The 27,133-nt window shown below is 41.0% G+C and overlaps 1 protein-coding gene across 12 annotated transcripts in view; it reads left to right on the plus strand.

Moving 5' to 3' along the window:
* Positions 1 to 27,133, plus strand: part of HECTD4 (HECT domain E3 ubiquitin protein ligase 4) — a 226,107-nt gene that overhangs the window by 70,876 nt on the left and 128,098 nt on the right. For all 12 annotated transcript variants that reach the window (XM_021675516.2, XM_064379807.1, XM_064379808.1 and 9 more), the window contains exons 3-8: positions 328 to 417; positions 1,559 to 1,689; positions 5,246 to 5,354; positions 6,026 to 6,164; positions 8,673 to 8,843; positions 25,556 to 25,748. In XM_021675516.2, the coding sequence (XP_021531191.2) occupies positions 328 to 417; positions 1,559 to 1,689; positions 5,246 to 5,354; positions 6,026 to 6,164; positions 8,673 to 8,843; positions 25,556 to 25,748 (833 nt within the window). The remainder of the gene's footprint in view (positions 1 to 327; positions 418 to 1,558; positions 1,690 to 5,245; positions 5,355 to 6,025; positions 6,165 to 8,672; positions 8,844 to 25,555; positions 25,749 to 27,133) is intronic.

A 27,133-nucleotide genomic window follows, 5' to 3' on the forward strand; every position in this document is an offset into this window, starting at 1 on the left:
GAAAATGGTAACCAAGTATAATAGCCACAAGTTATTTGTGCTGGAGCCATATGTTTTGAACTTTTATGTTTGGGGAAAATTGTTTACTTTTCCAAATGCAAGGAGACATCTTCATAATTGGCATGATGTTGTTTTCATTGTAACTTTGTGTATGACCCAATGGTGATAGTTAATAATCAATGATATTTTGTATAACACATCATCTGACCAGTAGAAGTCGAGACACATTTTGGGACTTTTGCATGTGGTTAATAAAATTAGCATTAATGACCTAAATTGTTTAACTTTAAATTTTGATGATTTACTGTTCCTTCCTTTTATTTTTAGGGGATCATTGAAAACTTTTGTCCATACAGTCCATCTATTACAGAAACAGACTGATCTAGGGTCCCTACCTGTAGCTGATGTGCTATATAGGTAAGTTGTTGCTTTGTATCCTTACTCTCCTTCCAGACAAGGAATATTTGTGCCAAATGCCTCCTTTATTAAGTAGATTGCTAAACTCTTATCAATTCATGATTCATTTTTAAATAAGTATAGATCCATATTTACCTTCTTAAATAAGAATTTTTTTTATCTTTCCTTCCTGGAAAGTGTTTTTAGAGCATGTTATTTTTCATTCTTTTTTATTTCTATGCCTTTAAAAATGCAATAGCTGGAGGGGCGCGATGACTCATGAGTGTGGTGGTGTGTGCCTGTGGTCCAAAGTACTAGGGAGGCTGAGGCAGGAGGATTGCTTGAGCCTGGGAGGTGGGGGTTGCAGTGAGCCAAGATCGCCCCACTGCACTCAGCTTCGGTGACAGAGTCAGACTTTGTCTCAAAAAACAAAAAAAAATTTAAAAATGCAATAGTTTATAATGAATTCTGATTGTAAATTTTGAGCTGATAATATATTAAGGTATAAAGAAGAAAGTGAAAATCATTAATAATCTAATTACCCAAAGATAGCTACTCATAATATTTTGGTAGATAGGCTTCCTAATTCATAACCCACTCTGTCTCTCTCTCACACGTAAAAGTACGCATAAAATAGATACATATCACACAGAGATATAATTTTATTGTAACATTTTTATAAACACAGCTTTGTAATTTTTTAATTTAAAAATATTGTAGCCTGCCTTGTAATCCCAGCACTTTGGGAGACTGAGGCAAGAGGATCACCTGAGGTCAGGAGTTCAAGACCAGCCTGGCCAACATGGCAAAACCGCATCTTTACTAAAAATACAAAAATTAGCCGGGTGTGGTGGCACGTGCCTGTAGTCCCAGCTACTCGGGAGGCTGAGGCAAGAGAATCACTTGAACCCAGGAGGCGGAGGTCACAGTGAGCTGAGATTGCGCCACTGCACTCCAGCCTGGGCGACAGAGTGAGACTGCGTCTCTAAATAAATAAATAAATAAACAAATAAAATACTGTGAATATCTTTTTTGAATAATATTTGTATAAAAATACTATACATCTAGTTTTAAGATTTTGGTTTTTACTCTTTGGGGTGGCAGGTATACTTTTGCTGAAATGGATTGTCTCAGTGTCTGATTTTCTTTCTTTCGCATGTAGGCTATTGCTTTTGGAAGGAGGGCCTGGATCTCCCTCCTGTTTGCTTGGGGGCAAACACATAGTATCATGGGGTTATGAAGACATGTTGCCTGCACCAGATAGCAACACTGGCTCCAGTTCTGAAAATAAAGGTAATGTAAGAGTTTTTGTCCTGTGATTAATGCTAAGATGTAAATAAAGTGGTTTTAGATCATTGTAGCAAGTAATTTGGATATAACTCTGTGTGCTCCTTTTAATTAAGAGCTCAAAATTTCTATACAGTATGTTCCTTGTCTGCTTTATCATAAAAGTCTAAAAGCTGATACTGGTGAGGTAAGAAAATGGATAGGTTTTATTATCACAAGGAAAATGTATCATCCATAGACTCTTGCCAAGGAGGCATGAATTACTTAAAGTGGCTTCTGGATATTTAAGTTTAGGTATGATAGCCTTAAGTTGAATTTTTTTGTCTGCCAATAGAATATCAGGTCCTACTGCTTGATAATATTTCTTTTAGTAATTTATTGTGTGTGTTAATGAGCTCTCCTGTCTTAAAAGCAAAAACGAAGCAGTTCAAGGGAGCATGAATTGTTAACATCTCCTTTAAACAAACAAACTAGGTTAAAATGTTTTTACAGAGCTTTACAGTATTATGTGTCAGTTTCTTACATTATCTCAACAAAAATGGTAGAAGCTCTCTTAACTGACTTGCCAGATGGATTAGACCTCTCCATTCACTCAATAAAATGTCCAGGCTGCTGCCATGGCCCACTGAACCTACAGGGCTGGTCAGCTCTGCTCCCACCAGCTGAGTTTCAGGCCTGCCAAGAGGCAGGCTTGCTCCCAAACTGGTTTGTTAATTGTAACTGGTACTTATTATTGTGATAATATCATTAAATCTTACATAACTGATGAAATAGGAATGAAAAAAAAAACAGGAAGTAGTCGCCATTAAGAAGTTGAATGCTCTAGAAAGACTCAACGAAGTGAGTCTCCAAGAAACTGGTGTTCATCAGGTATGGGATTGAGAGTCTGTTCCTCCCTCCCTTTCATTTTCCACCTTCCATGGGGCAGCCTTCCTGGGCAACCCCATGAGCATGGAGGAGAATCTAGGCTGCAGGCCCCCTCACGTCTCTCAGCCCAGGGTCTGTGCATTTCCACGTTCTACCATTTCTAAACAGGCATTCGAGTGTGGGAAGATGAAGAGGCAAGTCTTTTAAATATGATTTGTTTCCTTCACTGACTCAACCAGAGACAACAGACAAGGCAGAATGCCTGCAATACCCAAGAAGTTCTCAGACATTATAGGCTCCAACTTAGATCTTACCACACAACTAAAACTTCTTTCTTGATTCTCTCTTTTTTCTCCATTTGGTATTTCCCTTGGGGTAGTTTCTCACTGAGGAGGATGGTACTAAGCTGATCTGTTTGCTTTCATTCTCCTGAACATTTGGTTTTGCATCTAGAGAGAGGATGTTTTTCTTTTTTTCCTCTTTTCTTTTTTTTTTTTTTTTTTTTTGAGACAGAGGTCTTGTTCCTTTGCCCAAGCTGGAGTGCAGTGGTGCAATCACAGCTGCAGCCTCAAAGGCTCCTGAGTAGCTGGGACCACAGGCATGTACTACCATACTACCATGCCCAGATAATTATTTAATTTAATTTTTTCTTTCTTTTTTTTTTTTTTTTTTGTAGAGACAGGGATCTCGGTTTGTTGCCCAAGCTGGTCTTTAAATCCTAGGCTCAAGCCATCCTCCCACCACCTCTGCTTTCCAAAGTGCCAGGATTACAGGTGTGAGCCACTGCACCCGGCCTGTTTTTCTTGTAATAGTTTTTTTTTTTTTTTTTTTTTTTTTTTGAGATGGAGTCTCGCTCTATCACCCAGGCTGGAGTGCAGTGGCGCTATCTCAGCTCACTGCAACCTCAGCCTCCCAGGTAGGAGCAATTCTGCCTGCATACCACCACGCCTGGCTAATTTTTTGTATTTTTAGTAGAGACAGGGTTTCACCGTGTTAGCCAGGATGGTCTTGATCTCTTGACCTCGTGATCCACCCGCCTCAGCCTCCCGAAGTGCTGGGATTATAGATGTGAGTCACCATGCCCGGCCTTTTTTTCTTTTTTTGAGATTGCATTTTACTCTTGTCACCCAGGCTGGAGTGCAGTGGCGCAATCTCTGCTCACTGCAGCTTCCACCTCGCGGGTTTAAGTGATTTTCCTGCCTCAGCCTTCCTAGTAGCTGAGATTACAAGTGCCCACCACCACGCCTGGCTAATGTTTGTATTTTTAGTAGAGATGGGATTTCGCCATGTTGGCCAGGCTGGCCTCGAATTCCTGACCTCAAATGATCCGTCTGCCTCAGCCCCCCAAGGTGCTGGGATTACAGGAGTGAGCCACCGTGCCCAACCACGATGTAACTTTTAATATTGAAAACATTCCACATTTGACTGACTTTGAGAGAATACTGTACTAAGCCCTGTGTACTCATCACTCAGCTTCAACAAGTATCCACTCCTGGCTAATCTTGTTTTGTTTGTTCTTTTCACTTCTGTCCCTAAACAGAGCCATACTCAAAAGGCCTTGGGCCTTAATCTAAAGATTGGTGAATAAATGTAATCTATAAATTTTAAATTAAAATGTTTAAGGTGTGAAATTAATGTTTTAAAAATGTTACCCACTTTAATGAATTTTTTTATTGAGGGAACCAATAGGTACAGGTCCCAGTTGTCTCAGATTAGTAGACTGAATTTTAAAGTCAACAGCATTTTTAGTACTAATTTGATGATGTGATACTGCATTTCCTCCAGCTAATATGGCATGCTTCAGGTAGAAAGATTCCACTTAAACATAGTGAACAGAATGATTATGAAAATAAACCCTGAAAGTTTTATCCATAAGCTCCATTTTAAGGCAAAATCTTTGGAGTATAAGTTACTAAACCAATTACTATCATATAGATAGATACTGTTTATTTTAGATTGAGGAAGACAGAGCTAAGGGGAAACATAATGCTATTTTAAAATAGAAAAGATATTAAACTTCTGTGCTGTGTCCCTCCAGAGACTAAAATCAGGATCTCTGAATGGAAAATCTACAGAAGCAGATTTTAGTTTAATGTATATTAACACAATTTCATTTGTCATTTATGGCATACGGGCTTTGCACCAGAGAGCAATATAGATGTATTTACCCCTGTTATCTCATCTGGCCATCAGTGTAACCCTTGAGGTACATATTATTATCTTCATCTTACAGATGAAGAAACTGACGTTCAGAGAGGTTCAGGGTCACTTACTGAGCCCATAAGAGCTCACGCCTCTCTTACTGTGCAATTACTAATAAAAGTGTTGTACTATACTCTTAGTCATTTCAAATTAGAATTAGTATTAGTCATTTCAAATTAGAATTAGGAATGTTTAAACTTGACTCATTACAAGCTTTTTTTAAAAAAAGAAAGAAAAACATTTGGCAGGGTAAACCACATTCCCCTGCTAATAACTATCTGATCTTATCTTGGTTCCTGGTCCACATGTATTTTGGATGTTTGATTTGGGGGTTCAAGCCATCTTCCCTAAAAGTCACAATTAAGCTCTTATTTTAGAAGTGGGAGGTTATCTTTCGCTCAGCCTCCTAATGGCTTTTTCATTAGTGAAAGCATGTTTATAATATCAGTAGAAAAAACATATATTTAATTTACCTGTGAAAAAACGATTTCAGATGCTGACTTGGGACGCTGTCTCACGGCAGACGGTCTTTACCTGTATACTACTAACTCAGTTGGAAGAGGAGTAAGCAAACTGGGGTCTGGATTACATGGTACTCTCAGGTCAGTTGCATGGCACTTGCTGAATGATTTGGCTGGAACATTTTCCTACTTACATAAATCTCTGTGAAGAAGACACTGGGGATACATTCCAACTCCCCATAGCCTAGTAACTAAATAACAAGTCTGAACTAATTCAAATAATTGCAATCTTCTCTTATTGCCACCTCTCTCCATCTTGTTCTGTTAGCGCATTTTAGCTTCATTTTGGCTCTGAAGAGTCTGGTAGCCCCAAGATCATTGTTTCCAGCCAGAAAGTCCTCGTGATCAGTATTTTTGTAACAATGTCAGTGACTTCTCTATGTTGATAAGTGGACATTTTCCTACTTAAGTCTCTCTGAAGTTGGGTTTGACATTGGATTATCAAGTGATTTTCAGTTGTGATATAAGACCTATAAACTGCTGCCAAAATAATCTGCAGTTTGAGAGCCTTATATACATTTAGATCTTTTCCCCAACTTTTTCTCTCCTCTAATTTATTGTGGAAAGAAGTCAATATTTGCTATAGTTTGTCAGTCCTGAAGTATATGTAATACATTCACTTTCCTTCAGATGTTTTACATACTTAATCATTTTTAAAAATTAGGTTGAAAATGTTGTTTATGTCTGTTTTAGCTTGTGTGGGTTTCTGACATAGCCAGGTGATTCAGCCTGTGCTCCGTTTTCTTCCACAGAGGTTTTGTGTACTGCCGAAATGAGGAGTTGGAACCAGGATGGGTGGCTTTTGGCAGCGGCAGTCTTCTCCACCGGCCTGTCTCTTTCGATAATAAACCTCATTCCCTTTTCCAGGTCATTGACCAGAACACCCTTCAGGTAAACAGAAAACCAAGTCTACACACACACACACACACACACACACACACACACACACACACACACACATATATTTTAGAGGCAGTAAGGGAAATTACTGACATCATCAGAATTAATAATATATTTTCCTCCCAGAGTGGCATCCTTTTAATTGTTATAGTTTGGGCATTCTGTTTTTTCTTTAATGTCTTAGACTTTTCCCTTAAAGAGCTGAGTGAATGTGCTCTTTAAGTTTCTACAGCCTACAACAAACTTTTTTTATGATTAAGAAAAAATTCTAGACAGTCAAAGATGGTATAAATACTAGCTGTTTTTTTTTTCTTTTTTGAACCAGATCTATTTTGTGAAGGCATCATTTCCTTATTCAGTTTATTCTAAACAGCATCTCTGTGGGAAAGGGAGCTTTGAAATGAGTGTAGAGTAAAATCATGGTGTGCTAGGGATTGAGAGTTTGGCTTTAGTACTCTCATAAGCACTCTGCCTTGGCACTTGCTGTATTACACTGCAGTTACCTGCTTTTCTGCCTGACTTCACCGATCATGCACACCTTTTGGCCTGGACTCTGTCCTACTCATCTGTGTATTCCTAGAATGTAACATAGTGCTTGACGTTTGACTGATAATAACAACAATGATGGTAACTACTATTCCTCACTATCTCCTATGTTCTAGGCCCTGGCCTAGGCAATTTGCATACATTTCCTTTTCCTACCTGTGAGGCATGACTATGGTAGGTCTGTCTTACAGATAAGGCAACTGAGGCTAGGCACCTAATAAGCATTCAGTAAGTTTATTGTTGAGTGAAAGAATGCAGCTCAGAGAGGTTAAGTAACTTGCCTAAGACCACACAGCCAATAGTAGCAGCACCAGAACTTGAACCTTTGGTTCTCTGCTCTGGAGTTTGAATTATTAACACTGCAACTTTCTGTCTTTCAACCAAAGTTGGATTAAATGATTAGAGTTGGCATCTGTGGAGTGAGTGCCCCAAGAGTAGTCACATTTAGAAATTAAGTGGAATGTTACATTTCTTCCTGTCTGTCACTCAGCTGCCTGTCCTAGAGAACAGGGACTGAGTCTCATTCACTACTGTCATCTCCAGAGCACATAGTAGGTGCTTAATAATTACTGGATGAATAAAATGAACAAATTAACAAATAGATGCCCAATTGACCTAATTTCTTGTCACAAGTGCAGACAGATGAGGATGTCACATATTCATTTGAAACAGAAGTTATAAGACTGGAAGTTAAACAGATGTTAAATCTCGGAACATGGTTTACATTTGAAATAATGCCAAGTTCCTCAGTGTTGTTGCAGAAACTTTGACACTGTCCAAGAAAGCAGGGCTGTAGGTCACGAACTAGATATGCGCATTGGGAATACTTTGGGGATAGCACAGGCCAATTAGTAGCTGTCAACTTTCTAGTCTTCCTGGCACTGTAGGTTCAAAGTATGGTTACATCAACTAAATGAGTTTTTACTTTTGAGCTAGACAAAACAGGTCTGGAAAAAAGTTCATGTGAAATTACTTGAGGGGTCAGAGATAGCCTTGGGAAAACTAATGCCCCCTCCCAAAGTAATGGGGAATTGAGCATTGTTCTTATTGTTGTCTGAAGGGATCCGACCCTCTTTAATTATTTTTATTTTGAGTTTCTCAACTCTTCTATTTCTGAATTTTTTTTTTTTAAACCTCGCCAGCAGATTTTTGTGGTTCTAATGTTCCCTCATTTTAAGTGCTTATCTTTGGGAGTAAAAATTAGTATGTAGCTACACATTTAATGTGAAATGATGCAAAGCTTATTCATTATGCTCAAACAGAAGGATGTTTAGTATTAGAAACATGTGCCTTCATGTGTAATATACAGAATTGTTGTTTGTCTTTTCCTCTTGATGGACTTGGTGAATTTTAATAAGCCTTCATGTTCTAACTTAGGATCTGTCATGGGCCTTTATATTTTTTACTTTGTTTCTCCTTCTCCCTCTTCTCAGCTTTCCCTCTTGGCTTTCTTTTGCTGTCTCTTTTTTCCTTCCTTCCATATTCATTAAATAACTTTGAGTTAGGCTTTGCATTATGTACTGGAGATACAAAGGTAAATAAAACACAGTTCTCATCCTTTAAATAAAATTATTTTAAATTCATTTACTAAAGAAATTTCTGAAAGTGCTGCTTCTCTAAAACTTTGTTTTTAATAAGGGTTAGATACAACACATATGCATAATAGATTCAAAGTGTTTAGTAAATACTTTTTCTTATTAAAAAGTAATTTGAATCAATCCCAAGAACCTTTTCATCTGTTGCATGGCTATTTATATTTATTCTATGTATTAACTTTTATATTTTTGCCATATAATTTGCATATATTATTCTTAGAGATAAATATCCATTTTATTTTGACCAGGAAGCCTAGTAAATTCTCACCTTGGACATAATAGCATTAATGATGAGCTGATAGGATTAATCAGAATTTATATGTGGCTCTAATGGAGATTTCCTCCCTTTCATGCCCAGGTGTGCCAGGTGGTGCCAATGCCAGCTAATCACCTCCCCATTGGCAGCACCATGAGCACCGTGCACCTGTCTTCAGATGGCACTTACTTCTATTGGATCTGGTCTCCTGCCAGCCTAAATGAGAAAACACCGAAAGGACATTCTGTCTTCATGGACATTTTTGAACTTGTGGTAAGTTTTAACTTCTCGCTTGTGTCTTTGAGAAACATTTCTGTTTGCTTTATTTTTATATTGGTGTACAAAGGGCCTAAGAACCTTGCAGCATGTATAGTGTGTTCAGAGTTTCCTTAAAATTGATTTTTCTCTTAGCTGTCTTTGAAGGTTTCTTTGTTTGGAGTTGTATGACATAAATAGAACCAAGCTTTCTGAAGGTTAATCTGGCGACAGGAGATAACATTATTTAATGTATAGACAGTAGGATATTTAAGTAGAAGTGCACACAGTCTGTTGGAAATGTGAGACAAAATTACAGTAGCAAGAATGGGACTACAGATAGTAATTGGGAGTCTCTGAGAGAGATGACAAAATTGTGACAAGTCATTTACCTTTTAGATATTAGCCAAATGCTCACTGAGAACCAAGCATGTTCTATCTAGGTGGTGGGAGTACAGAGATGGGCAGGGTGGGCAGGGTTCTTGCCCAAATGGGACGTGTATTTAGGCCCCAGAGTTGGGTGGGTTGGGGTGATGGTGGTGGAGAGACATAAAGATTAACCACAAACAAGTAAGCAAATAAGTGCACAAGATAATCCTAGGTAGTGAAGAAAAAGTAGTAGTGTACCAGATGAAGAAGTTGGGGAGTAAGTGAGGGAAGAACATTCCAGGAAGAGGAGACCACACATGCAAAGTGTCTGTGGCAGGAGCCAGCATGTTTTAGGGAGAAGAAGTGGGCCAGAGTGGCTGGAATGCAGAGAGGAGGGCTTGGGGTAAGAAGTAGCTGGGAGCCACGGCACTCTAGATCCACACTGTCCTGCATAGTGGCCACTAGCCATATGTTGCTATTTAAATTTCACTTGAAATTTAATAAAATTAAAACTGTAATTGCTTAGCTCTATTAGCCATAGTTCAGGTGCTCAGTAGCCATGTGGCTAGTGGCTTCTTTGTTGAACAGCAAAGATATAGAACATTTCCATCATGAATAATGTTCTATTGGACAGAGATGGTCTAGGTAGTATTTGTAGAGACTTAGAACAAATTGCTCCAAGCCAGGTCTGTGACAAAACCTTTTTTCGTGAGTTCATTTACAGTCTCCTTCTGGGAAGAAATTAACATTCCTGTTAAAAAAAAAAAAAAAAAAACACCGAAGCAATTTTCTAATAAATTTTAACAGGAGTAAAACACGTTCTGGGAAATCAGTTATCCAACCTAGCAGCAGACTATCAGGAGTCTCGTAACCTTTAACTGTGCGTGTTCTTTTTCTATCGAGTCTCACAGTGTCCTCTAGCTATTATTTTATAAAACGTCCCTGCCAGAGTGAATCTTTGAATTGGTCTGCTAGAGATTGAACATATGTTCCTAATTGTCAGAAAAGCTTTTTTTTTTAAATTGGTTTTTAAAGAGATTTACCAGCTGTTTAAGGAATTTTCATTTAGGTCTTGACTGAGCACAGTGGCTCACACCTGTAATCCCAGTGATTGGAAGACTGAAGTGGGAGGATCTGTTGAGCCCAGGAGTTTTAAAAAGGAAGATGGAACTTGAAGTGGCAGTGTTTGTCTGAGATGATGGTGCTCCTGCTCTGTCAGAGACCAACCTGGGCAACATAGTGAGACCCCGTCTCTGCAAAAAAAAAAAAAAAAAAAAATTAGCTGGGTGTTGTGGCATGCGCCTGTAGTCCTAGCTACTAAGGAGGCTGAAGCAGTAGGATCACTTGAGCCTAGGAGGTCTACCAGAAGGTTGATCAGGGTGGTAGTGAGGCCTGATTGTGCCAGTGCACTCCAGCCTGAGTGACAGAGACAGACCCTGTCTCAAAAAAAAAAAAAAAATTTCTTGTTCATGAACTCTAGGCAGTATCTCTTAACTACTTTAGGAGATCAGATGGAGAGTATAGTGTTCTTTCCCATACTTCCATGTGGAGAAAGGCAAGTATACATGTAGGGGAATACCCAGAGGAAGAGAGATGACTCACCCCCACCAGCCTTAGAGCATCTTAGCAATTGGGACATGAGATGTGGTGCAGAGCCATTGTGAGACAAGGTGGTAGACTGAGAGTTTATGTAAGGGCCTGCAGGCCCCCTTCCTGCTCACAACATTTGCATTCAGATGCTGGCTGTCCAGGCCCAAGACTTAGTTATTTTCTGAAGAAACTGAATGACCCTCAAAAAAAGACCTCTCATACTGATGTTGGACTCATCTAAGGAAAAAGACTTGCCTCCCTGGTGAATCACTCATAAGTGATGTCTTCCAGCAAGCAAGCCTCAACCCTGTCCACAGAATTCTTGATTAGTATTGAACTGTTTAAAAAGAGCAGACAAAATAAAAACCCCAAAAAACAGAACTCCAAATGTTGGGGAGGTATGTGTGTGGAGGGGAGGCAAATATGTTAAAAAAAATAGGGATAATGATTGAAGCCAGGGGTTCAGCACATAGGAAGCTCATTATTCTATTCTTTCCTTTTATGTATGTTGAAATGTTCCCCTAATACAAAGTTTTAAAATTAAACAAAAAGAGCAGACTACCAAGTATCACTAGAAAAGTGAAGAAGACTTCTAATATGAAGATTAAAAATTAGAAAAAGTTAACAAACAGCTAACTGAAGAAATAGAGTAAAACTTCACATAAGCACTAACTGCTTTGTGAGATATGAGAAGATACTGCATTCATATTATAAAACAGGACAGGATGCTTCAAAAAGGAATTATCAGGGAATGAGAAAATTAAAACTATGACTATCAAAATTTAAAAATTAGTAAAAGAGTTAAGAAACATTTCACAAAGTACAAATAGATAAAGAACAGTAAATATGAGAGAAAAGATAAAAGGTGTAGTGGAGCCATCCATCTAAAGTCTTGCTAATAGGAGTTCCAAAAAGAGAACAGAAAATAAAAAGGATGACATGATCAAGAAATAATACAGGCTGGGTGTGGTGGCTCATGCCTATATGCTAGTACTTTGGGAGGCTAAGGAGTACAAGACCAGCCTGAGCAACATAGTGGGATACCATCTCTACAAACATTTTTTTTAGATTATGCAGGCATGGTGGCACACTCCTGTAGTCTTAGCTACTTGGGAGGCTGAGGCAAGAGGATCGCTTGAGCCCTGGAGGTCAAGACTGCAGTGAGCTGTGATCTCATCACTGCATTCCAGCCTGAGTGACAGACTGAGAATCTGTTTCAGGAAAAAAAAAAAAAAGAAAGAATAATACAAGAAATATTTCAGACTGATGGACGTTGGTATCTGGATTAAAAGCTGTCTGACACAGTGAATACAATATGCCCACACCATCATGAAATTTCAGATTACCAAGGATAAAAGAGGATTCTAAAGCTTCCAGAAATGTCAAAAAATTATATACAAATGTTGAGCAATTAGAAAAGCACCAGGCTATCCAATAGCATTCCTGAAGGTAAAAATGGAGCAGCACTTTCAAAATTCTGAGGGAAATTGTTTTTATTTCTTTTTTCTTTTCTTTTCTTTTCTTTTTTTTTTTTCAAGACGGAATCTTGCTCTGTCACCAAGGCTGGATTGCAATGGCGTGATCTCGGCACACTGCAACCTCTGTCTCCCGGGCTCAAGCTATTTTCCTGCTTCAGCCTCCCGAGTATCTGGGACTACAGGCCACCATGCCCAGCTAATTTTTGTGTTTTTAGTAGAGACGGGGTTTCATCATGTTGGCCAGGCTGGTCTAGAACTCCTGACCTGAAGTGATCCACCAACCTTGGCCTCCCAAAGTGTGGGGATTATAGGCGTGAGCCACTTTGCCTGGTCTTGGATCTTCCTTTTCAATAGTTCAGTGTCCCCTGCCTCCTGCCAGAAATGGTTTTTCAACCCAGAAGAATGTATTCAACCAAAGTATCAATCAACTGTGAAGACAACATAAAGATATATTTAGACATACAGTTATATAATCAAAGCTGATACCTGCCTTGAAGGAAATAGAACAATTAAAACAGTCCTTGCCTGTGGCATGAAATAAAAAATTGGGGAGGAAGGAACCTGCTCTAGATTAAAAGAACAACTTTTGAATAATTTTCAGAGTCTGAATAAAACAAACCAATTGTTAAAAAAATATTTTTGGAGCTAATTTGAATATGAAAGTATTAGAAGCTGGGTGCTCTGTCTCATGCCTGTAATCCCAGCACTTTCGGAGGCCAAGGAGGGTGGATCATGAGGTCAAGAGATCGAGGCCACCAGCACTTTGGGAGGCCGAGGCGGGTGGATCACGAGGTCAAGAGATCGAGACCATCCTGGTCAACATGGTGAAACCTCGTCTCTACTAAAAATACAAAAAATTAGCTGGGCATGGTGACACGTGCCTGTAATCCCAGCTACTCAGGAGGCTGAGGCAGAAGAATTGCCTGAACCCAGGAGGCGGAGGTTGCGGTGAGCCGAGATCGAGCCATTGCACTCCAGCCTGGGTAACAAGAGCGAAACTCCGTCTCAAAAAAAAGAAAAAAAAAAAAGAGAGATCGAGGCCATCCTGTCCAACATGGTGAATTCCCGTCTCTACTAAAAATACAAAAATTAGCAGAAGGTGGTGGTGGGTACCTGTAATCCCAGCTACTTGAGAGGCTGAGGCAGGAGAATCGCTTGAATTCCGGAGACACAGGTTGCAATGAGCTGAGATCACACCGCTGCATTCCAGTCTAGGCAACAGAGCGAGACTCTGTCTCAAAAAAAGAAGAGAAAGTATTAAGAATATTAGATGAAACCAAGGGGGCTAGTCTTAGTTTTTTTGTTTGTTTGTTTATTTTTTGAGACAGATTCTGTCTGTCATTCAGCCTAGAGTGCAGTGGCTAGATCTCAGCTCACTGCAGCCTGAGACTCCTGGGCTCAAGTGATCTTCCCACCTCAGCCTCCCAAGTAGCTGGGGCTACAGGCATGTACCACCATGCCTGCCTAATTTTTGTATTTTTTGTAGAGCCGGGGTGGAAGGTTTCTCCATGTTGTCCAGGCTGGTCTTGAACACCTGGGCTCATTGGATCCTCCTGCCTCAGTCTCCCAAAGTGTTGGGATTACAGATATGAGTCCCCGCACCTGACCTTAATCTAATTTTTAAGTATGATGGTGAAATATATGAGAAAAATGTCCATATTTTTAGAGATGCCTAGTGAAGTATTCAGAATATTCAGAAATGGAAATGCATGATGTCTAGGATATACCTTAAAATAGTTGAGCAAAAAAAAAAAAAAATAGGAGGATAGGTTAAACAGCTGTGGCAATAGTTGAATCTGAATCATGGGTATATGGAGGTTCATTATACTATATACATTCTCTTTTTTTTGCATATGTTTGAAATTTTTCATCATTAAAAAACTTTTAAAGTGTCACCCAGCCACTAATTTAGCAACTTTCCTAAAATGCTAACTTGGGAAGCTAAACATAGATATCTGACTTACTGCCTATGGTACTTTAACAGAATGGAACACTATACAGCCATTAAAAGTATATGGCAGCCAGGCATGGTAGCTCATGCCTGTAATCCCAGCAATTTTTTTTTTTTTTTGAGATGAAGTCTTGCTCTGTCACCCAGGCTGGAGTGTAGTGGCACTATCTTGGTTCACTGCAATCTCTGCCTCCCAGGTTCAAGCATTTCTCCTGCCTCAGCCTCCCGAGTAGCTAGCATCACAGGCACCCACCACCACACCGGCTAATTTTTGTATTTTTAGTAGAGACAGAATTTCACCATGTTGGCCAGGCTGGTCTTAAACTCCTGACCTCAGGTGATCCATTCACCTTGGGCTGCCAAAGTGCTGCGATTACAGGCATGAGCCACTGCATCTGGCCAATGCCAGCACTTTGGGAGGCTTGAGGCGGGAGGATCGCTTGAGTCCGGGATTTCGCAACCAGCCTGGGCAACATGCAACAAAGCGAGACCCGGTCTCTACAAAATAATAATAATAATAATATAATTTAAAAATTTTTTTTAAAGTATGAAGCAGATCTACCTAGAATGAAGTAGATTAAGTTCCATGAGATATTATTTAGTACAGAAAGCTAGGCTCAGAACACTATGTGTATTCACTACCTGCTATGTAATAAAAGGGGTTAGGGGACAGAATTTTTCTGCAATTGTGTTTTTTCTGTGTTAACAACTTTTCCTCTCTCAGTTGATTGTCCACCACAGTATACCAATACGTTAGGGTGTATCCCATCTTGAGAAAACAAAGCCAATTCTCCTGATTCGTACCCACCTCAAGGCACTCTATTTTTTGACTCCTTTTTATAGCAAAACTCTTGAAAGCATTTACTCTCATTGTCTTTGCCTCCTCTCCTTTCATTTTCTCTTGAACCCATCGCTCTTGATGTATCCTCATCATGCAACCTAACAGTTCTTCCCAAGTTCACCGGTGGCTCCCACAATTCTGAATTCAGTGGTCAACTATTACTTGACATGGTTGATCACTTCTCCATTCTTGAAACTGTTTTCACTTGGCTTGTGGACACCCCGTGATACTTCTACTTGCTGATTGTTCCTTCTGAGTCTTACCTCTAGGACCTCTTTGCTCTGTCTACTTCTGTCTGCTGTCTTAACTTCTTAGTTGATCTCTTCTTGTTTTGTGGCCTCAAACACCTGTATATGTTGATGATGCTCAAATTTTCTTCTCAGCCAAAACCTGTTACCAAAACTCTAGGTGCATATTCATGTGGCTGTTTGCTTGTATATGCACAGAATATTATACTTCTCCAGTTGTAAATCCAGTGGTAACCTCAAGCTAAGTATGCCCCCAGCTAAACTCCTGAGGTTATCTCAGATCTGCTCCTTCTAAAATCTTTCCCATTTTAGGTAATGGCATCTATGTCTTTCCAGTGCTGGCCAGAGACCTTAGCTGTCACTTTAGACTCGGCCTTCTCCCCCTACCCTTGCCAAATTCCGTATCTAGTCAGCAAATACTGTCTGCTCTATCTTCAAAATGTATCCTATGTCCCATTACTTCTATAGAGGTGCTGAATGATTGAGCCCCCACTGCACCTACACCCTCTGTACCGCCATCCACTGTACATACCATGTGTTGCACTTACACGACTGCACCTACACACTCGGCACTTACCACTTTCTGCACCTACACCCTCTGCACCTACATCCACTGCGCCTACACTCTCTGCACCTACATCCACTGCACCTACACATTCTGCACTTACCGCCTGCTGCACCTCCACCCCCTGTACCTACACCCTGTGCACCTACAACCACTGCACCTACACATTCTGCACTTACTGCCTGCTGCACCTACACCCTCTGCACCTACATCCACTGCACCTACACATTCTGCACTTACCACTTGCTGCACTTACACCCTCTGTACCTACACCCTCTGCACCTACACATTCTTTACTTACCACCTGCTGCACCTACACCCTCTGTACCTGCACCCTCTGTACCTATACCCTCTGTACCTACACATTCTGCACTTATCACCTGCTGCACCTACACCCTCTGTACCTACACTCTCTGCACCTACATCCACTGCACCTACACATTCTGCACTTACCACTTGCTGCACCTACACCCTCTGTACCTACACCCTCTGCACCTACACATTCTTTACTTACCACCTGCTGCACCTACACCCTCTGTACCTACACCCTCTGCACCTACATCCACTGCACCTACACATTCTGCACTTACCACTGGCTGCACCTGTACCCTCTGTACCTACACCCTCTGCACCTACATCCACTGCACCTACACATTCTGCACTTACCACTGGCTGCACCTGTACCCTCTGTACCTACACCTTCTGTACCTATACCCTCTGCACCTACATCCACTGCACTTACACATTCTGCACTTACCACCTGCTGCACCTATACCCTCTGTACCTACACCCTCTGCACCTACACCCTGTGTACCTACATCCACTGCACCTATACTCTCTGTACCTACATCCACTGCACCTACAGCCTCTGCACCTACCACCTGCTGCACCTACACCCTCTGCATCTACCACGCCTTCTTGTTCATGTCACTTGGCTATAGCTGGCTTCCTCCATGTTACTCACACACACCAAGTATGTTCTCCCTCAGTCCCTTGTGCTAGAATATTGGACTGTAGATAACCACATGGCTGCTTCTCTCACTTTTTAAATATCTCAGCTCAAATATCACCTTATCAGGCCAGGCACGGTGGCTCACACCTGTAATCCCAGTACTTTGGGAGGTCAAGGTGGGTAGATAGCTTGAGGCCAAGAATTTGAGACCAGCCTGGGCAACAGAGTGAAACCACTACAGTTTTTTTTTTTTTTAATTAGCCAGGTATAATGGTGTACATCCGTAGTCCCAGCTGTTTAGAGGGTTAAGTTGGGAGGATTACTTGAGCCCAGGAGTTTAAGGCTGCAGTGAACTATGATCATACAACTGCACTGCAGCCTGGGTAATGGAGTGAGACAGACCCTGTCTCAAAAAAAGAAAAAAAGAGCCAGGTACCGTGGCTCATGCCTATAATCCCAGTACTTTGGGAGGCCAAAGCAGGAGGATCACTTGAAGCCAGGAGTTCAAGACCAGCCTGGGCAACAAAGTGAGGCCCTGTCTCTACTAAACAAAATTAAAATTAACTAGTTGCTGAGGTAGAAGGATCACTTCAGCCCAGGAGTCCAAGGCTGTAGTGAGCTAGGATTGCACCCCCACTGCGTTCCAGCCTGGATGACAGACAAAGACCCTGTCTCTTAAAAAAAAAATCATCTTACTGGTCGGGCACGGTGGCTCACACCTGTAATCCCAGTACTTTGGGAGGCCGAGGCAGGCGGATCATGAGGTCAGGAGGTCAAGACTATCCTGGCCAACATGGTGAAAACCCGTCTCTACTGAAATACAAAAATTAGCCAGGAGTGATGGCGCATGCCTGTAGTCCCAGCTACTCTGGAGGCTGAGGCAGGGGAATCACTTGAACCCAGGAGGTGGAAGTTGCAGTGAGCCGAGATCGCGCCACTGCACTGCAGCCTGGGCAACAGAGCAAGACTCCATCTCAAAAAAAAAAAAATCACCAGCCGGGCGCGGTGTCTCACGCCTGTAATCCCAGCACTTTGGGAGGCCAAGGTGGGTGGATCACGAGGTCAAGAGATCGAGACCATCCTGGTCAACATGGTGAAACCCCATCTCTACTAAAAATACAAAAAATTAGCTGGGCACGGTGGCGCATGCCTGTAATCCCAGCTACTCAGGAGGCTGAGGCAGGAGAATTGCCTGAACCCAGGAGGCGGAGGTTGCGGTGAGCCGAGATCGCACCATTGCCCTCCAGCCTGGATAACAAGAGCGAAACTCCGTCTCAAAAAAAAAAAAAAAAAAAAAAAGAAGAAAAAAAGAAAAAAAAAATCACCTTACCAGAAAGACTTTTCTATATGAAGTATTTTATATAAAACGAAAAACCATTCTATGTGAAATATTTTGTATGAAATAAAATCCTGTTCCTCCCTGTCCTCTGCCCTGCTTTAGTTTTCTTCTTACTACCCATTTATTGACTGTCTCCCATGCTTAGAATGTCAGCTCCAGCAGGCTAGGGATTTTTGTTTCTCTCTCTGTTTCTTTTCTTTTCTTTCTTTCTTTCTTTTTTTTCTTTTTAAGATGAGATTTCACTATGTTGCCCAGACTAGCCTCAAACTCCTGGGCTCAAGTAGTCTGCCTGTCTTGGCTTCCCAAAGTGCTGTGATTATAGACGTGAGCCACCGTGCCCTGCCGGTGCTAAAGCGGTACCAGCACACAGTAGATGCTTATTAAATATATTTGCTAAATGAATGAATGAATGAATGAATGAAACATCACAAAAAACTGAAGTATTGGTTCCCCTGGGGAAGGGAACTGGTTGGGGCAGGACTTACTTTCCACCATTGATCTTTTCATATGTTTTTAAAGTTTAACAATGGGCTTTTAAGAAAAATTAACTTTCAAAAAAGGAAATTTTTATAAAAAGGTGAACTTGTTTAACAGCATTGAATTCTGCTGGAGAAGTCAAAGTCAGACTGAAAGAGGTCTTTGAATGTGTAATGTGGAGGCCATTGCAGCGCTAACAAGCTGTTTTGGGGAATAATAAGAGCGGCAGCCAGATGGAGTTGGCTGAGGGTAAGGTAGGGAGGATAAGATGGAGAAGAATACATCATTCTCATCTGGGTGTGATGGCTCACACCTGTAATCCCAGCATTTAGGGAGGCCAAGGTGGGCGGATAACTAAGGAGTTCGAGACCAGCCTGTTAAACATGGTGAAACCCCATCTCTACTAAACATATAAAAATTAGCCAGGTATGGTGGCAAGAACCTGTATGTAGTCCCAGCTACTCAGGAGATTGAGGCAGGAGAATTTCTTGAACCTGGGAGGCAGAGGTTGCAGTGAGCCAAGATCGCACCATTGCACTCCAGCCTGGACGACAGAATGAGACTCCGACTCAAAACAACAACAACAAAAAGAATAGATAATTCTCTCAAGGGGTTTGATATGAAAGCAGGAGAGGAATTGGAAGGGGATGATGGAATGGACTGTGGAGACACTGAAATATTTTAATTTTATATTTTAAAAGTTAAGTTATAGAATAAATTTAAAAAAATGTCACCTGTTTATAAATTCACAAATGATAGGGCTTTGCCATAGACCTCTGTGATTTGCCTGAGCCAAACCAGGCACAAAACTTTATGAAATAATGCTTTAGATGAAATGACTCATAGAGTCCTAGCCCTGAAATTCTGTACTGAGTTATGATTAATTTTGGTTTCTAAATAGTATAGATACTTGTCACATAGATGTGGCTAATAATAATTATTGGAAGGAATTAGATTTGCTAGGAATTATGATTTCACTCCGATACTTAGGTGTACTGATCAGTGCTCATTTTAGCAGCACAGACATCAAAATCAGAATGATACAGAAAAGATTAGCATGGCCTCTAAGAAAAGAATAAAGGAGACCAGCCTGGGCAATAAAGTGAGATCTCATCTCTCCAAAAAATAAAAAAAGTAGCCAGGTGTGGTGGTGTATGCCTATAGTCTCAGCTACTTGGGGGGCTGAGGCAGGGGATTGCTTGAGCCCAGGAGGTCAAGGTTGTAGTGAGTTATGATTGTGCCACTGCACTCCAACCTGGGTGACAGAGTGAGACCCTGCCTCCCCCACTGAAGAAAAAAAAGAAAAGTAAGTACTGATAATTTTCTCTTCAAATTTAGTAGTAGCTATGTTGTCTTAATTAAAAATATTTTTAACGTGATATATTCACGTAGTATACAACTCAGAAGGTAGGTCTCTCACCTACCCTGCTGCTTAGCCCAGTTTCCCTCCTCAGAGGCAAGTGAGGTTAACATTTTCTTGCTGTATCCTTCCACAGACTGAGCACATACAAATAAATGCATGTGTGTATTTTGTTTTTCCTTTTCTGTGTTGTACACAAATGGTGATTTATTATACACATTCTTCTGTACCTTGCTCTATTATTGAAGTAAAATTCTACCTTAAAGCAAGAATTTTTTTTTGAGACGAAATCTTGCTCTGTTGCCCAGGCTGGAGTACAGCGGCAAAATCTCAGTCACTGAACCTCCCAGGTTCAATCAGTCCTCCTGCCTCAGCCTCTGAGTAGCTGGGATTACAGGTGCAAGCCACCACACCCGACTAATTTTTCTATTTTTTTTTTTTTTTTTTTTGAGGCGGAGTCTCTCTCTGTTACCCAGGGTGGAGCGCAATGGCGTGATCTTGGCTCACTGCAATCTCTACCTCCTGGGTTCAAGTGATTCTTCTGCCTCAGCCTCCCAAATAACTGGGATTATAGGCGCTGCCACCACACTCAGCTAATTTTTGTATTTTTAGTAGAGATGGGTTTTCACCATGTTGGTCAGACTGGTCTCAAACTCCTGACCTCAGGTGATCCACCCACCTCGGCCTCCTGAAGTGCTGGGATTACAGGTGTGAGCCACCGTGCCTGGCCAGCAACTTGCTTTCTAATGTGGGGAAAGAAAGTCACATGACTAGTCCAGACTCAGTGTGGGATGAGGACTAAACAAGGGCATGAATACAAGGACGCATTATTCATTAGGGGCCACCAATGTGGCAGTCCACCCACATGAAGCAACAGACCTTCTGAAACTCTAGACACAGAATTCTGGCGTTTAAGACTACAGAATAGCAGAAGTTTGGAATCTTTCTGCCTGATTTGGCTACTTCTACACTGGACACATTCCTGCTTGAGAATCTTCTATAACTCCTTTTGTCTTTTTTTAGAGAATGGGGTCTCACTGTGGTCTCTAACTTGTTTCTAACTCCTGGGCTCAAGCTGTTCTCCTGCCTCTGCCTTTCTACCTACTGGGATTACAGGCATGAGCCACAGCACCTGGCCTATAAATTTTTTTACCTTTTCAACCCTCTTTTGAAAAACATATTCTCACTTCTGTTTTGTTCTGAGAGGTCTTCTGCCCCCATGTGCTCTGTATAAACTGCAGTTTTTAAACTGGTTGGACTCAGTGACAATTTTATTGCTATTTTTCCCTCTTTATGTTACTTCCTGAAGATATTGTCAGTGTAGTAATGGACACACTAGGTGTCTTTCCCCTCTTCTCCCTAGGGTTTATTATTTCTTCCAGTTATGATCCAGATGACTAAGCTACCCTTCCTTCATTATGTATTAATTGAGGGCCTACTATATTGCCTTACCTGGGTAGCAGAGGAAATGAGCTTTTGTTTTTGTGAAGTTTATATTAGAGTATGGGAAGTTGGACAATACAGAAGTAAACAACAAGAACAAAATAATTTCAGTTAGTGATAAATGCTGGGGAGAAAATAAAACAGGATAAAGTGATAGGGAGTGCACAGGGTGGAGCTGGGGAATTCCTTTAGCTTGCGGGGCACATAAGGCCTTTCTAAGGAAAGACCCTTGAGCTGAGACTTGAATGATAAGAAGCCATCCATCCTGACAGACAGGGTGACCAACTATCCCAGTTTGCTTGAGACTGAGGGATTGCTCAGGACATGGAATTTTCGGTGCTAAAACCTGCACAGTTCCAAGCAAATTGCAATGGATGGGTAGTCCAAGAAGAGGGAGTAGCAGGTACCAAGGCCCAGCATTAGGAGGAAGCGTGGTATTTTGGAGGTCTAACAGAAGGCCAGTGTGGCTAAAAAGGTAGTGAGAGAGGGTTGAGTTGAGGCAGATGATGCTGAGGAGGTCAGCAGACGTTGGCCTTTGTGAGGCCCTGTCAGTAATTCAGATTTTATCCTAAGTGTGTTGGAAAGCCACTGCAGGGTTTTAAATGGGGGAAGACATGGTTTTACCTTTTTTTTTTGGTGGGGCGGGGTGGGATAGGATCTTCCTCTGTTGCCCAGGCTGGAGTGCAGTGGTGCAATCATGACTCACTGCAGCCTTGACTTCCTGGGCTCAAGTGATCCTCCTGCTTCAGCCTCCCTTGTAGTAGGGACTACAGGTGTGTGCCACTGAACTTGGATAATTGTGTGTGTGTGTGTGTATGTATGTGTATAGAGACATGCTGGTCTCAAGCTATGTTGCCCAGGCTGGTCTTGAACTCCTAGGCTCAAGTGATCTTCCCTTCTTGGCCTCCCAAAGTTCTGGGATTACAGGTGTGAGCCACTGTGCCTGGCTTTATTTACATTTTTAAATTGATCACTGGCTATGCAGAGAGTAAACCACATGCCTGTGGAAGTGGGAAGACAGGTCGGGAGGCTGGTCCAGTCATTTGTCTTGAGATGATGTTGACTTGGACCAGAAAGTCCAAGTTGCCAGGTTTTATTGCCAGGTTTTATTTATTGCTTGCCAGGAAGGAAGCCCCTTGTTATGACAAACTCTGGGCTGCTTCTCACTCCTCCCAGCTCTTCCTCTCCTTCCTAACTTAGCAGCTTCTTACCCTGAAGAGCATCTTTGCTGAAGTAGGGATTCCCAGAAGATTTACCATTTTATAGCAAACTTCAACCATATTTGGGTCACACAGGTGCTTTATCAGTTTTTCTTTGCAGTATTTTCAAAGTACTCAAATACAATAATAGACTGTTTTGTTTGTCTTTTTTTTTTCTTTTAATTTTTTATTGTTTGTTTTGTTTGTCTTTAAGGTATCCATTGATTTTCTCATAGGGCCAGATTGGGTAATGCTTTTGAGCGCCAAGCTTAAAGTGATTGATTTTTATCTTGGATGTTTTTGAAGGGACATATTTAGAATTGTGCCACGTAAATAGAGCTATGTTTGCTAAAGGTTAATCTAGCAGGAGGGTTGGGGTAAGACAGTGAAGTAAGAGATGGACGTGTTGAATTTTAGGTGACAGGAGGCTGTTCAAGTAGAAATGTTGGTGGGAAGGGTGAGGGGCAGTTAGAAGAGTGGAACTAGATCTTAGTAGCAAGGATGGGTCTGTAAATAGAAATGTGGGAGTTGCCATAGAGAGGTGGAGTTGGATTTAGGGGAGGGCCCTGATCTGTTTATTCAGCAAGTCATAGAGTATTCATTGAATGCCTCCTAAGCACTGGGGATGTTATGGTGAACAAGGCAGTCAGGATCCCTGTTCTCAGGGAGTTGGCATTCAGTCGGGGTGTGGGGAAGTAGCAGGGCAAACAAATGACTTCATGAATAAAATAATTTCAGAGAGTTGTAAGTGCTGTGTAGATAATAAAACAGCATGATGTGCTCTGGCTTGGGGGTGCTGGGGAAGATTCTTTTTTAGATTGGCAACCAGGGAAGGCCTCTTTGAATAGGTGACATTTAACGGAGACCTGAATGATAGGAAAGAGCCCGCCTCTGGAAGTTCTAGGGTTGGAGCATTCCAGGTGGAGATCTTGAACACCAGGGCCTGGGTCTAATCTTGAGCAAGGTCTCATTTAAGCAAGTGAAGATGTTGACCAGCAAAGAGAGAGACAGGAAGGAGGGCAGGGACTGTGCTGGTGTCACTCACCAGCACAGTGAGCACTTTATGGAGCAGTAAGTGTTCATGTTAAAAAGAAACAAAGCAGGCCAGGCATGGTGGTTCACCATGGTGAGCTCAAAGTGCTGTAATCCCAGCACTTTGAGAGGCTGAGGCAGGCAGATTGCTTGAGCCCTGCAGTACAAGACCAGCATGGGCAACATGGCAAAACCCCATCTCTAAAAAAAGTGTTAATACAAAAATTAGCCAAGTGTGATGACACATGCCTGTGGTCCCAGCTACTTGGGAGGCTGAGGTGGTAGGATCATCTGAGCCTGGGGAGGTTGAGGTTTCAGTGAGCTGTGATAACACCACTACACTCTAGCCTGAATGACAGAGCAAGACTCTGTCTCAAGAAAATGAACAAACCAGGATTGTGTTCTGCTACCAAGACTGAGGAATCAGAATCCCAAAAAAGATGGCAGTGACTGCACGACCTACAAAGAAGTCAAGGAAAAGGTCAATGTTTTTGGTTATAGGTTACTGGTGGATCATTGAGATTGCCTACTCATTAGAGGGTGTTGAATTCAGAGACCACCAACTGCAAAGGGTTAAAAACCATGGGATAGGGAAATAGAAACAGCATTTTTGGACTCTGTAACGAATCTTTTCCTTTATCATTTGTGAATATGTCGTAAAAGACTCCTCCACTATGTACACCCACCTTTGGGAATTCTTCCTGGCCGTGCTCCTGAGTTTACTCACTTTCTCTTGCCCCTTCTGTGTTACCAGCCTTTCCCTGTGGACTCCTCTTTTGCTTTCCCTTTGCTTCTGAAGACTTGTCACTTTGTACTCCCATTTCGTCTTATCTCCATACTCCACAGCTGCAGGCCAGTCCTGCCTGTCTTTGCTGGTGGGGACCCGGTTCTTGGATCTAGAAAGGGGCCATGAGAGATTTGACAAAAGGGATGATATCTTAATGGGCCACCAAGGTTTTGTTTAAGACCTGTGAATATCTGAAAACAAAGAGGTCAATAGAGAAGGAAGCACTAATGATGAAGAGGCAGAGGGGAGCACAGGACTTGAGGCAGAAGTGGAGGGCTTCATCTTAAATAATATGAGGTGAAATCCTTCTTCCTCTGAATTAAGAGGAAAGAAATAGTATATGAGGCTGGGTCCCATGAGTTTTGAATTGTAAGAGACATGAGTGGGAGAAGCTTATGGTAAGTTGTCTGGATCTTTTTAGCAATACTGAAAGCCAGGTGGAAAAAAAAAAAGAAAGAAAGAAAGCCAAGTGGTCTGCTGAAAGTCAAGTTCAAATTTGGTGTAGGAATTTTGGAGTCACCACTCCAAAGAGTTTTCTGGGGAATAACCAAGTGATGAATGAATTGAAAAGCACCAGCAAAGATCCACTTGAAGTTGATGTGTATTTTTAGCAAAATCTGCCTTTGTTCAGGCTTTCTCTGCCAGGGCCTGAGCAGCTGGTACTAATGTTAACTGCTGTTAATATAGAATTTGGATTTTAGCCACTGATGATATTTCGAGAAGACATTATCCTCATAGTTGTCCTTAACAGTAAATCAAAGACTGATTGATTTGTTTTCCTCTCATTTGACTTCAACCTGTCAGAGGCATGTAATTAGTAAGCGCTGACTGTGGAATCCAGTATAATGAATTTTAATCAACAACTTTTCATAGACCTATGAAATGTTATAGCTGTTATGAAAAATGAAAGCTCTCAAACTTAGCATGGTCTCTTTTGTTTGTAGTAGTTTCCATAGGACATTTAAGTTTTAAGGTTTACATCTACTCAGGTGCAGTTTTTGAAATATTTTTTATTTACTCACAGTAATATCCTCAAGAAATTTGCTAACTAAATTGAAACAGATATCATTTTAGGACCTCCCTTTTTTTTATATATTAGGTTGAAAATGGTGTATTTGTAGCCAACCCACTTCAGGAACGCACAATTCTAATGAGAAAAGAGGGCGAGTCTGCAAAAAGCATTAATGAGATGCTTCTAAGTAGACTTTCTCGGTACAGAGCCTCCCCGTCAGCAACGCTGGCTGCCCTGACTGGTTCCACCATATCCAACACACTGAAAGAGGATCAAGCAGGTATGTTGCTCTGCACTTCCCAGACCTGTTTCCTTGTATAGCTCTGTTCAGCTGCGTTTTATTGAGCACTTCCTTCGTGCTGTACAAAGCCCTTTCCTTTGCATAGTTGACCTTATTTGGTCTTCTGGTCATTGACCAGCTTTTTATTCCAAGCCAATACATGTTGTAGGCTATGAACATAAATTTGCATGAACCCGTACAAATGCGAAACAGCCCCATCTTAAACTGTAAATGCCTTATCATCATCACCATTTGTATAATTAGTTGATTTCATATTTTGCACATGCTCTGTGAATGTAAAAACCTAATTCTTAGCATCATCTTCCCTAAATACAGTCTTGACCAAGCAAGTAAGAGAAAAGCCTTCTACAGTAGCTATTTTGTTTTTTAGAATTCATTTAGTTTTTATAATTTTTATTTATTTTTTATTTTTTTAGTTTTTGTAATTTAATGTTTTAAAATAGATAATACATGTACAGAATTTGAAAGTCAAAACAATGTAAAAAGGTATATGCAGAGAAATCTTATTCCCACCACACTGGTGAATGTTATATTCTGCCGCCACTCTACCCCACCACAGGTAACTATATTTATTAGTTTTCATTTATCTTTTCCAGGTTTCTTCATGCAAATATAATTAAAGATAAATTTATATGTTCATAATTTCTGCCTTTTCTTAATAAAAGGTAGCATACTATATACACTGTTCTGCACTTTTCTTTTCTTTTTGAGATGGAGTCTCACTTTGTCACCAGGGCTGGAGTGCAGTGGCGCAATCTTGGCTCACTGCAACCTCCACCTCCCAGGTTCAACCAATTCTCCTGCCTCAGCCTCCCAAGTAGCTAGGATTACAGGCACCCACCACTACCCCCAGCTAATTTTTTGTATTTTTAGTAAAGATGGGGTTTCACCATGTTGGCCAGGCTGGTCTTGAACTCCTGACCTCATGATTCACCTGCCTCAGCTTCCCAAAGTGCTGGGATTATAAGTGTGAGCCACTGCACCCGACCTGTTTTGCACTTTTAAAGTAGGAGTTTGTAACCAGGAGACACCTTTAAGGGAGTATGTTATTAAACGTGCTCCTCAAAGTTTTAAATACCATTTTATATGTATCTGTCATAACTGTCATCAGATTTGCAAAGTCATCTATGACCCCCAAAAACATAAGAACCATTATTCCATAGAGTTTACAGATTACATACTAAATACCTGGATTTATAACAAACTATGAACTGTAGTAAAAGATAAGGCTAGAAAAAGATGCCATATGTAGAAAACTTCATTTGAATTAATATGCGTTTAATGAATTCAGTGTAATTTTATGCTTTATTTTTATAGTTGGAAATGCTAAGAAGAAAAACTGTGGTTAATTCACTATGAGACTA

This window comes from Aotus nancymaae, unplaced genomic scaffold (genome assembly GCF_030222135.1).
Source record: "Aotus nancymaae isolate 86718 unplaced genomic scaffold, 86718_ANA_hifiasm-v0.15.2.pri h1tg000021l, whole genome shotgun sequence".
NCBI lineage: Eukaryota > Metazoa > Chordata > Mammalia > Primates > Aotidae > Aotus > Aotus nancymaae.